The 13,539-nt window shown below is 38.0% G+C and overlaps 1 protein-coding gene across 1 annotated transcript in view; it reads right to left on the minus strand.

Moving 5' to 3' along the window:
• Positions 1 to 372: 372 nt before the first annotated feature.
• Positions 373 to 13,539, minus strand: part of PODXL (podocalyxin like) — a 162,588-nt gene continuing 149,421 nt past the window's right edge. Inside the window, exons 7-8 of the mRNA XM_069765351.1 lie at positions 9,520 to 9,681; positions 373 to 5,087 (exon numbers count right to left, since the gene is read on the minus strand). Coding sequence (XP_069621452.1) covers positions 4,896 to 5,087; positions 9,520 to 9,681 — 354 coding nt within the window. The 3' untranslated portion in view covers positions 373 to 4,895. The remainder of the gene's footprint in view (positions 5,088 to 9,519; positions 9,682 to 13,539) is intronic.

A 13,539-nucleotide genomic window follows, 5' to 3' on the forward strand; every position in this document is an offset into this window, starting at 1 on the left:
TCTGGTGCCTCCTAGTCAACTGATCTGTGTAACTATTCTCACACTAATTAGCAGCTTTCTGTCAATGTAAAGTGTACACAGAAAGCTGCCAATCAGTGGTGTGTGCGGTGTTGTTATACAGGGCTCAGCATCTGAGTACTGCTACATTTGAAGCAGAGAACACATGCAGGCCACCAATGACACACCGCTGGAATCAGTCTCTGCACCTACACCATGTTGCTCTTGATTTGCATAGCAAAAATCTGGTGCCAGATTCCCTAAAGTGCATACTACAAGTTACGGTAAGTGTGTCCTAGGTGGTATACTGCATATGGTAATATAATTTTACAATTGTTACGTTTGCCTTTTGGTTAAAAATAACCCAACACAACCTTGTGGAACAAAATTTTATTATACATATTCATAGCTTTCAATATATAAATTTAGAGGAAACTAGTATAACATTCCAGTTCAGTCACTTCCAGTGTATAACAGACCCCTGTTCCTATTATAAAACATTCATTATCTAAAAATAAAAAAAGAAATATATAAGACAAAATTGCCATCAATATTTTAATTGTGGAGCAATTCTTCCCTTTGACCAAATGCTTTACTGGTAACACTGACAGTGCAAAGTAGATTTCTTTCACACAGATATTACTAACCTTAGCTATAGATACGGTTTTCAGCATTTAAATACCTGGCAACAGTTTTATACATTTAGAAAAATGTGCGGTGAGGAAGATCCAGTCATTTCTCATTTACATATAAAACCCATCCTTCCCCTGATAAGTCTTGCCTATAGTGATAAGCAATCTTAAAGGAAATACTTATCACTGTCCTGTTGGCTGTTATCCGATTATATCCTTCATCCGTTTTTTCATTTTTATTTACCAAGAAAAAAAAAAATTAAAAATCAGTGCATTTTTTTTAAATGTTTCAGCAAAATGCCACTATCCTTTTTTTCGAAAAATGTGTTCTTGTATGACCTTTTGTGGAAATTAGAGGGAGTGCAATGAATCCCAAATATATTTTCACTAGCAGAATTGCCCCTCTTCGTAACTATCATGACTGAGAAGCCATAGAACTCCAGTGAGGTAAGCAAATTCCCAATGGTTGCCCTTGGCACTGTAACCTGCCACCGTGCTTCACTTTTGCAGCTCCCAACACTCCTCCTTGTAGGCCAGTGTTCCCCAACTCCGGTCCTCAAGAGCCACCAACAGGTCATGTTTTCAGGATTTCCTTAGTATTGCACAGCTGATGGAATTATTGCCTGTCCAGGTGATGCAATTATCACCTGTGCAATACTAAGGAAATCCTGAAAACGTGACCTGTTGGTGGCTCTTGAGGACTGGAGTTGGGGAACACTGTTCTAGAGGATGTAGTTCTGTTAGTAGAGAGCAGAGTTTCGCAAACTCCAGTCCTCACGGCCACCAACAGATGATGTTTTCAGGATTTCCTTAGTATTGCACAGGTGATGGAATAGTTATCAAGGCATCAAAAATTGCTAGTGTTACTCTCACCTGCGCAATATTAAGGAAATCCTGAAAATATGATCTGTTGGGGGCCATGAGGACTGGAGTTTGCGAAACATCAGTATGGAGTATATACAAAATAGCAAATAACTGCTTCTGCATTCTCCTTGCCAATAATTGTTTCACATTTTAAAATATAAGCCTATAATATAAAAAAAATATATTTACAGTGCAGATTTAACCAGTTGCATCCTTTTAACCATGAACTCACCCGATCTCTTCGCGAAAGGTAAATATTGGAAATGTGCAAGTTACCACAAAATGACTATTTGGGAATGAAATATAAAGGTATGTAATTATATATGAAATGAGTTGTATCCTTCATTAGCTGATAGTCTGCATATATCATTGTCAAGTGTCAAAGATATAAAAAATACAGCAGTGATTGCCGCTCCAGCTGATGCTATACGAAATCTATTTTACATAAATATCTCTATATTCAAAGAAACGCTTCTTTTAATGCTGCCAATGTCTAAGGGATTTGGTCTGTACAAGCAAAAATGTGCTAGCCACTGTTTGGCAGAATTGTCCATTTAGGCTATGTTCTCACTCTGGATTTTCACTGCATTTATTTTCTGCAGGCAGGTATTTTTGCTGGGTCTTTGCTTCATTTTTGCTACGTTTTTGTTGTCTTATGTACATGCTCATAAAGTTTAGTGCCCCTAAAAATTAACTATGCAACTTGCTTAAGGTTTTTGCACCAAAACCGCAGCCAAACACGATACGTGTATCTTTTTCTGCGTTTTTGCACGTACTCATTGCTTTCTAAGGGTGAAAAAATGCTGAAAGAAACATGCTACAGTTATAAAAAACGCAGCAGTTTTCCAAATCCGTTAGAAAAAAACCCAATGAGTGTGATTTCTGAAATCTCATATATTTTGCTGGTACTGTAAAACGCATCTTAAAATTTGCATAAAAAAGAAGGAAAAATGCGTTGTGTGAACATAGCATTAAAGCTAATCTGTCAGCAAGTTTTTTGCTATATGTGATTGCCAAATAATGTGGGGGCAGAAACCCTGGTTCCAGAGAGGTCACTGGGCTGCATAGTGCAGTTTGATAAAGTTACGGATCTACCAGTTCCCGAAATGCGGAGCTGTATACAACCCCGCCCACACCACCGATTGGCAACTTTCTGATTGGCAACTTTCTGTAAACAATGTGCATAATCAGTGGGCAGGGTTACACAGTAGGAGGACTACATCACACGTGACAACTAGTCCTCTATTGAAACTAACAAGCAGAATCAGAGTCTCTGCCCCTATATTATGCTGTTCTAAGATTACTTGGGAAAAGCCTGAAGTCACACACACATTGTTATACTAGCTAAGAGATGATGGGACCCGGGGATAAGAATTTCTGGAAATGCCACGGTTATATATTGTGCTTGCTAGAACACTGCCAGTCAACATAGAAGACTGACACATTTTGTATTAAATGTTCGTAAAATCGATTCAATGCTGCAGTGTTTCTATATGATAGTTGCAGATATTCAGCCAATTCTATCATCTAGATCAGAACCCGGAAAGATAATCATTTGCTTGACTTAGAATAAATAGATATAAAATAAAGTATCAAAATTCACAAGAACAACAAATAGGAATTGTAACCTATTGGGCTGGACGGCTTTAATAATGCTTGGTTAGAGAAGTAGCATATTCTATCTACTGTTCTGGTCTGATAAACCGTGTCCTTGATGGGTGACCTTGCATACCAAATATAAGGGGCTCTGCTACCCCTTGTCCTGCACTGCTGCCTCCCCCTGAACTGGGCTAAGTGCAGGATGCTTTATAGAGGTATATATTTCATAATGCTGCCCCCTGCAGACATGGGTTCTAGCTACAGAAGGCAAAGTTTGCACTTGATGGATTGTGCTCCACTGCCAATCAGATTGTGCCCCTAATAAACAGCCTTGTTTTTGCTAGTTCTTTTCTCAAAATGGCAGCACTATTTTATTCAGGCTGGGTCTTTTTTTTTTAGCTATTTGTTCCATTCATATCCTTCTGAAAGCCAACGATATCCTGAACATTCTTTAGTTAAAGGCATAGTTAAAAAAAAAAAATTCAAGTTTGGTCAAGATTTGGTCCATCAAACAAGAAGCTATGAGGCACAGCATTGCACATGAGATTCTAGTGAAACCTACAGTAGATTTTAAAGAACTTGTCCAGGATTAGACGAACATGGCTGCTTCTTTCTAAAACGGTGCCACTCATGCCCACAGGTTGTGTGTGGTATCGCAACACGGCTCCACTGAAGTCAATCTTCTAAAATACAATACCACACCGAACCTGTGGACAGATGTAATACCATTTCTACAAGAAAGCAGCTCGTTCTGGATAACCCATTTAAGGCAGATCTTCCAACATTTTTAGCCTTCTACAAATCTTTACTCATTACGAAAGAAATAATTTGCCAAAAAAGCTATAAATTCAATTCTTGTAATACAAATACTTGACCAGTGAGAGAAGTTTCTAGTTTGTCAATGACTTACCTACTAATATGTGCAGTTAGTAATGTATTATGTGGTGATTGACTTGAGACACGCTATGAGTTCCGAACCATTCTAGCTAACACTTTTTCTATTACTGTTCTCTTGGATAATAGACACGTATACATGAAAACAGAGTAAGAAAATGGTTTTATAACATTATATATACACCCATATTCACATTCTGTTGGTTTATCCCTTAAAAAGTAACAGTATACTCTAGTACAGTATACGCTAATGAAAAAAATCAGCAAATTCATAGAGATAAATCCAGTAACACACTGACCCCGGTTAATAAATGCATCAAATAAATGTCACCTTATTGCTTAAAGCAGTGTATCTCAAACTTGTTTTTTAAAGAAGTGGCAAAAGCTGCAGAATTTTCAGCAGCTACAACAATCCCCAATTTAGCAATATAATTACCTAATTTTCTGCAAATTTCATTGTTATGGAGAATTTAGGTCACAATTGAAAGAAATCTTAGCAATAGTCTTATTTTGGCCAGACTTCGTCAAAAGAAGGTGAAGCCCAGGCATCACCTTGGTCTTTTAGGCTTGGTTCTTAGAAGAAGTTTGAGAAGTTCTGACTTCAAGAATACTGTGCTAAAGCCCAAATTGTAGCTGGTCAAAACCTTGTGGCAAATGCTTTCTAGTTGTGCTGTCAGCAGTAATTCTGAAGATCTGTTCTCTTCTGTAGTCGGAAGTCCAGCATCAAATTTCATTGCTTGACATTTACCAAACCTTTGGTTGTGTATGTGACGTAGCTGGAGGCAAGAACTGCCTTTTTTTGCATGGCACCTTCAATGAGTGTATACCTCAAAATATAGCTTCATTTGTTCACTAATGCACTTTGTATTGCTGATTTTTTTTCTTTAGTTTTATTGGCTTTCATTTGCTTTATAAGTGGGTGTCCTCCTCTTCATCGAAATCTTCCCTGGTCAAGTTGTCAAGTGGAACAATCCAGCTATCTCCAAGCTCTCCATTAGGTCCACCCTTTTTCTCTTGCATTTCAGGGGAGGTCTCCATCACTTCAAGGGTTGGATTGTCATGATAACCATTTTCCATAGTCTGCAGCTCTTCAGTTAGTCTCTAGAAAAAAAATCACAATGAGATTGGATGTACAAAATCTTGTTCATGGCAAAATAGCGGCCTTAGAGTCTATCGTGACCTTTTCAGAAGTTAGCGACATTTAGGTGGTAAAAATAAACTTTTTTTTTTTACTCTTATGTCATTTTGTATTAATTCCTGAAAAACACCTGAAGGGATAATGAACCACCCGACAGCAGTTTTTAATATGTCGAGCGGTGCTGTTTTTAAAATGGTATCACTTTTTGGAGGCTTTCCAATATGTAGGACCCCCAAAGTCACTTGAAACCTGAATAGGTCCTTCAAAAAAATAAATTTTGTTAATGTCCTTGAAAAAATGAAAAATTACTGCTACATTTTTAAACCTAAAAGGTTAACAAAATTAAATAACACTTTACAAATGGTGCTGATGTAAAGCAGACATGAGGGAAATGTTATTTATTAAGGTTTTTCTGTGGTATGACTATCTGAATTAAAAGGACAATCATTCAAAGTTTAAAAAGTACAAAAAAAATACAATTTTGTCAAATTTCTGATTTTTTTTTTTTTTTTATAAATACAAAACGTATTGACCTAAATTTTACCATTATTATAAATTTTCATGTGCCACGAAAAAAACAAACTCAACATCACTGGGATTTGTTGAAGCATTCTAGAATTATTACCACCCAAAATGACATTAGTCAAATGTTAAACATTTGGCCCGGTCACTAAGGGGTTAATATTTTTATTAATATTTCAAGCATTTGCACAAACCACACTTAACAGCAAGGAGGTCCTAAAAAAATCCAAAACATATACTCACCTTCAGAAACCCACTGTTCCTTGGAACTGCTGCCCATCCTCCTCACTTCCTCTCCCATTGGGTGACATCATTTGACCACTGCAGCCAATCAGTAGCCACTGATTGGGTGTTGGTCACTCGCAGTTCGTGTCAGAAGAGGGAGGAGGAGGGGATTTGTTAGACAATTATTATTTAGTTTTTTTCTTTAAGACCACCTTGTCCCAGTTTTAAAATAATAAAAAGTAGTTGACAACACTTTTAAAGTCATAGGTCAAATATGTACTTTTATTTCCAGATTTCATCTTTGAACCTGTCATAGTGATGTTGAGCATGTCCATTTAGTTCCAGATTATAAGTTTGAACCTATAATACTTATGTATTTTGGCACAAAATCATGTTCCTAGCACATTTGAGATAAAGATACTCTGGAAAACTCCTTTAATGGATGGTTTCAAAGTAAATACTGCTGCTATCTGCAGTAACCTAATTTTTGCAATGTGTTTGGGAAATTCTATATTTTAGATGGGCATAGTTTTGGATGAAGATCCAGAAGGTGCTTCCATTTGAAGGTTTAAATTGCAATTCAATTGTCAGAGGTCTATTAGCAAAAAACGGTTTATTTTTGGCAAATTATAAAATATTTTTTGCTGTGATAACAGTTGAGCACTTGTCAATTTTCACAACCAAATGGATTTTAAAAAAACAACAAAACATTAAAAACATTGTACACAACACTTTTCAGCTATATAAGCCTCTATCAGGTATCTAATACAATATACCTCCTATGAACTATTTCATACCCTAATCCATTAGTTATGGGTGTGATTTCCGAAACTGGGGATCCAATCAATATTAGTCTTTTCCTTTTGTGTGTCTCATGAAGTGAATATTTAAATGTTTGTATCTAAGCATTGTGAAATCCAAATGAGGACCAGTGTTAGTGGAAAACTAGAAAAACAGCAAGAAATAGGGAACTTAAAACTTAAACGTTTAATACACCGATTAAAATTCATGACACATTTAAAATCAGACACCCAAACAATTAGAATATGCACAACCAAAATAGGGGAACTGATTATGGGCAAAGAGACTGCGAGTACCACTAGCAATATTATTACAATTTAGACACACAATTATTTAAATAAATCTGATGATCCTGTAAATTGTATTTAAATGGTCAAAGGGTTCATAGGAAAGAAGGAAAATCAGAACAATCTCACCAATCCGGTTGAAGATGCCACCTTCAAAATAATACCCTCCTAAATTTCAATAAAAAGCAACCCTTGAAACCATCACTTGATATTCAGTGAGCCATTCCAGATGGGACCGCCTTCCAACGCGTTTCTTCCTGAATGGAGTCATCAGGGGATATGGCAGTCAAACAATAGAGTGCCCAAACATTTCTGGCACTCTAAGAGCCTCATGCAAAGGGGATTCCACTTAAAATGTCTCTTTATATACCCCAGATAAGATAGAAAAATGGTCACTCTACCACTTCTTAATCATGTGCTGCTACTCTAATCGCACACCTGGCAAAGAACCAATCATCATGCGGTCAAAATCGTATACTCACATTTAATTGGAGACATACATGTTCCGTACGCATACAGGTTGAACACCCCCTTTTGCTGGAACGCACGCCACTATTGAAGGAAGTGCGCTTACAAACCATGCCTCGTTATCAATAAGACCCGAACGTCCGGTCTATGGAGCACAGGGATATCTGTCCAATAATGCCACTTTGCGCACCCATGAACCGCATGTCACCAATCAATGAAGCGCACCCACAAACCATGCCTCGCTCTCAACAAGATCCGCACTTCCGGTCCAAGGTCATCAGTCCAGCAGCATCGCTCTGCGCATGCGTGAACCGCACAGCGGTGAAACGCATGAATATATGCACTGGTTATTCAAAATACACATTTACGTACAGAAGTTTGGGACTGCGATGTGGACTCTGGTCGCCCCAAGTTTTGCAAACTTGTTCAAGGGGATGTTTGAGTCCCTGCCACCAATCAAGTCTCATAAGTACAGTGGCAATGTTAAATATTACCGCTGCTACATATGACTTATTCTTCATCCCGTGTGGCACAGAACAAGAGGCATTATTGTTTGTGGAGGAATTCAACAATAATGGTTGGGGACTCTCATTCATTGCAAATATAGCTAAAGCAAAAATTGTGTTTTTCGATTTCGAATTATATCCTGAAGATCAAAAGCAGAACTCTCTTCAAGCCGGTTGACACAAATGGCTATTTAGATTACTTTAGTTAACACTATTCCAAATGTAAAAAGAACATAACATCTAGTTAATTCCGTTGCATTAGACATAATTGTACTTCCACTACATGCTAAGTCCAACAATCATATGCTCTACTTTCTAGGTACAGTGAAAGATACCCTAGACCTTTAGTTTAGACAGCATATCCACATAATCTACTTCTGATTGCAGACTCCAATATGTTGGTCACACTACACAACGACTGCAGAACCGCATGAATGGCCACAGACATAATGTCAAAAGGATTTCTAAAACAAAATCTGTCCAAACACATCACCTTAATTCATAATAAAAATTTTTATTCCATACGGGTTATACCAATAGAATAAATTCCCTTATGGTACTAGAAATAGAAAATCAGTTCTTAATGCCAAGGAGTCCTACTGGATTTACAGACTAGGTAGTCTGTATCCAGATGGACTCAATGAGGAACTGGAACTTATAAACATAAATATTAGACATCACACCAGATATTATCCTACTTTCCAACTTGTGACTGTCAGGTTGGGCAACAATGGCATTCTCTGTGTGTATGACTGTCCCCCTGTATGAGAGAGAGTCTAAGCGGAGAGATTTGCATTCTTTGGGTGGTTTTTGGTGGCAGGCACGTCGGGCCATTTGGTCTGCAGGAAACCCCAGGCTGGCTGGTTGCGATGGGTGATCGCATTGGGCAGGGCACAGGCGTCTCCTACCTGAAGCTCACCTAGTGACCTCTGTGGGATCACCTCTTCTGTGAGGAATTGAATATTCACCATGTCAAATGAAGGCTATCAGACTGTCTGATTTCCAACAACATGTCTTAGTAGTAGCATGTTGCTCGTTCCTAGTGAGTTCCGTTTGTGTTTAAAAAAAAAAAACAAATCAGGGGCTCATGTTCACTATATTCACTTCATGAGACGCACAGATGAAAAAGGGTACTATTGATTTTATCCCCAGATAGTGAAACCGCACCCATAACTAATGAATTGGGGTATAAAATAGTTCATATGAGGTATATTATATTAGACACCAGATGACTGCTTGTATAGCTGAAATAACGTTGTGTAGAATGGTTTTAATATATCTATTTTTTTAAATCCATTTGCTTGTGAAAATTGACAATTGCACCCTGAATGCTAAACTTATCACAGCAAAAAATAAAAAAAATATTTTAAAATAATTTGCCTAAAATGAATACTTCTTGACTGATAGACCTCTAATCGAATTGGGATTTAAACCTTCAAATGGAAGCGCCTTCTGGATCTTCATCCAAAACTATGTCCACATGGAAAAATTTCAGGGAGAGGAAAACTACCCCCCATGGGTATGTGGCGGACTTAAACACATTCAGTACATCTTAACTACACTATTTGTAAGTCAGACAGACTTACCTGTTCTCTCTTGCGGGTTTGCCTTTGATGCCAACATCCATAGATAGCTGCAATGATAAGTAGAGCCACTGCAAGGGAGACTATTGCGCTGATCAGGGGAATGCTCACTACATCTTCTTCTTCAAATTTTGATTCATCAAATTGAAACAAATTGAAACTATCCTGAATATTCAGAAAAACATTAATTACCAAAGATGACATAAAGCAACAAATATGTACTGAACATAATACATAGTGATAGTGCAGTATCTACTGATGCATATGCCATTTATTTCCTATTGTTTATCGCCAACATAGAGTGGCTTGCGAAAGTATTCACCCCCTGGCAATTTTTGTTTTGCTACCTCACAACCTGGAATCTTTTTTTGAGGGTTTGCATCAGTTCATGTAAAGAACATACCTTCAACTGTGAAATTTTGGTTTTCTTTCTATTATGAAGCAAAGAACAAATAGGACAAAATAACTGAAAACTTCAGAGTGCATAACTATTCATCCCCCTAAAGACAATACTTTTTAGAACCTCCTTTTGCGGCAGATATAGCTACAAGTTACAAGTTAAATCTCTGAACTTTCCACATCTTGCCACTGGGATTTTTGCTAATTCCTCAAAGCAAAACTCCAGCTCTTTCAACTTGGTTTGCTCTGGTGAACAGCAAGCTTCAAGTCTGCACACTGTTCTCAATTGGATTAAGGTCTGGACTTTGACTAGGCTACTCCAAAACATTTACATTTCCCCTTAAACCACTTGTGATGCTTTAGCAGGATACTTGGGTCATTGTCTCAAATCCGTCCCAGTCTCAAATCACTGTCAGACTGAAACAGGTTTTGCTCAAGAATATCCCTGTATTTCGCACCATCCATCTTTCCCTCGACTAGAAACATTTTCCCTGTCTATGCTGCTGAGAAACATCCCTACAGCATGATGCTGCCACCGTCGTGTTTCTCTGCGGAGATGGTGTTCTTGGGTTGATGAGCTGTGTTGGTTTGGCGTTTACCTTGGTGGCCACAAAGTTTCATTTTGGCTCTCATCTGACCACAGCACCTTCCTCAGTACATTTAAGGAGTGTCCCACATGTCTTTTAGCAAACTCAAAACGAGCCTTACAATTTTTGTGTGAAACTAAAGGCATAATTTCTGCCCACACTTCCATAAAGGCCACTTCTATGGAGTGTATAGCTTATTGTGATCATGACCGACCATGTAGACAGATACTCCAATATTTGCTTGGGACCTCTGAAGCTCATCTAGGTTTACCTTTGGTTTCTGTGCTGCCTCTGTGATCAATGCCCTCCTTGCCCAGGCTGAGAGTTTTGATGGATGGCCCTCTCTTTGCAGGTTTGTTCTGGTACCATATTCTTTCGATTTGATGATTATGGATTTGAAGGTGCTCTGGGGGATCATCAGAGATTGGGATATTTTTTTTTTTAAAACCCAACCCTGAGTTGAACTTTTCAACAACTTTGTCCCTGGCTTGTTTGGAGATCTCCTTGGACTTAATGGTGTTGTTTGGTTAGTGTTTACTCTTGATTGATGGTGTTGCAGCCTCCGTGGCATTTCAGAAAAGGTGTGTATATACAGACAGACCATGTGAAACAGATTTCCTTTCACTAAGCATGTGACTTATGAAGGTAATGGCTTGCACCAGAAATTTTTAGGGGCTTCATAGCAAAAGTGGCGCATACATATGTACATGCTAATTTTTAGTTATCTAATCTCATGAATTTAATTTTGCATATAGTTTTCTCACTTCACTTAACCAACTTAGATCATTTAGTGCTTATGCATCACACACAAATCGGATTACAAAAATATTTAAACACAGGTTGTAATGTAACAAAATAGATGAAAAGTCAAGAAGGGTGAATACTTTCGCAAGCCACTGTATTTTGCTGTACATTACAGAGATTGTCATGACACATGTTCTTTATCTCCAAAATACAAATGGCAAATATTAATGGGAAGCCAATTACCCAGTGTGTTCTTGGCAGTGAACTTGGAGGAAACCCACACAAATTTAGGGTGGGTGCATACATATACTCCATGATGAAATTGTCTTTTGGCAGATTGAAAACCCAGGACCTGAGATGCAGAAAGTAACAGTGCTAAATATTGGAATAGAGAGCACTTTCTTTTTTTATCCTCTTGGTGACCTCTACAGTGGCTGTAGGCACTTACTGTATGGAGAGGACGAAGTAGTTGAAGCCACGCTATATAACATAGAAAAAACACGATCAAGAACAACCAACAAAATAATAATAGCAAATGATACAAATCCTTTATTAAATATGAATAAAATACAATATGTGATGAGGCCAGGGAGGGAAGTAGAAAAAACTCAGGTCACAATGTGCACCATGAAACGGCCAGGGGTACAAACATGTAGACCATATAAACAATATCAGTCAATATCTAAGTCCTAAATGAGGATTAATGGAGATGGCCATAGCAGGAAGACAATATCCAAATAGGAAGTACATCTAGAGAGTACAACAACAGTGGTTGCTAGACAAATACATCATATTTACCTGCACAGGCGCAAAATAAACCCCGGTCCACAGCGTGTACCCACCCCAATGCGCGTTTTGGCGTGATGAGCCTTTCTCAATTCATCACATATTGTATTTTATTCATATTTAATAAAGGATTTGTATCATTTGCTATTATTTTGTTGGGTTTTCTTGATCGTGTTTTTTCTATGGTTGTTTATCCTTGTGTAGCGATTATCCCATAGATTTGTCCGTTATGGCCCATATATAATATTGGATTATATATCAATTATTTTACAACTGTTATATGGGCATGCTTCTCATGAAGTTGTGGTTTTCATATTTTGCTATATAACATAGGTATTGGCTGTGTTATGACATCCAAAAGAAACTGCTTTGATTGAAGCAAGATAAGGAGCTAAAGGTACCGTCACACTCAGCAACTTTGCAACGAGAACAACAACGATCCGTGATGTTGCAGCGTCCTGGATAGCGATCTCGTTGTGTTTGACACGCAGCAGCGATCTGGATCCCGCTGTGCCATCGCTGGTCGGAGCTAGAAGTCCAGAACTTTATTTGGTCGTCAGGTCGGCGTGTATCGTCATGTTTGCCATCAAAAGCAACGATGCCAGCAACATTTTTACATGGAGCTAACAACCAGCGAGAACGATAAGTGAGTCGCCGTTACGTCACTGGATCGCTCATGCATCGTTCTGGAGTTGCTGTGTTTGACGTCTCTACAGCGACCTAAACAGCGACACTCCAGCGATCGGCTCGTTGTCTATATCGCTGCAGCGTCGCTGAGTGTGACGGTATCTTTAGGTAGAGTGGATTAGTTTCCAACAACCCCCCACTATTGTTGTGCAGATGAAATGCCTTGGCAGTTGTGTGCCTACTGAAGGTGCCTATGCTTGCCATGTTTGTATACCTATAAAGGTCCAGCATGTAGTGGGCTTCATAGATCAGTAATTATACAATAAACCATAATACTGCAATACTGAACTGCTATCAGGTGATCGCAGGTTCAAGTCCCATAACAATACCCATAAAACAAATGTAAGAATGTAAGAAATATTTTTTACAAATATAAACTCCCCTAACTTAGTTTATATCATCCACCTTTATCCAAAATGGAAAGAGTGAAATCTAAGAATTAAAAAGATATTATGGTTAGCATAATGTGGTGATTGAAGCAAGTACTAAAAAAAACCTATATAAACTTGATATGTTAATAACCATTTTGACCCATAGAACAAAGTAACCAAAACGTTTTTGCCCCAAGGTGAATATTGTAAAAACAAACCCTCTAAAACTACAACATTTCTGGGTTTTTTCTAATTCCATACTACTTCGATTTTTTTTTCCTGTTTTATAGTGCATTATATGGTAAATGAATGCTGCCATTCAAAACTATAACTGCATTCTAAAAAAAAGCCCCCCTTTACTTTGATGGAACAATAAAAAAAAGTTATGGTTTTAAGAAGGCTGGGAGGAAAAAAACACTAAAAATGTCAGTCTGCCAAGAATTAACATA

The sequence above is a fragment of the Ranitomeya imitator genome, chromosome 4, assembly GCF_032444005.1.
Source record: "Ranitomeya imitator isolate aRanImi1 chromosome 4, aRanImi1.pri, whole genome shotgun sequence".
In the NCBI taxonomy this organism is placed as follows: domain Eukaryota; kingdom Metazoa; phylum Chordata; class Amphibia; order Anura; family Dendrobatidae; genus Ranitomeya; species Ranitomeya imitator.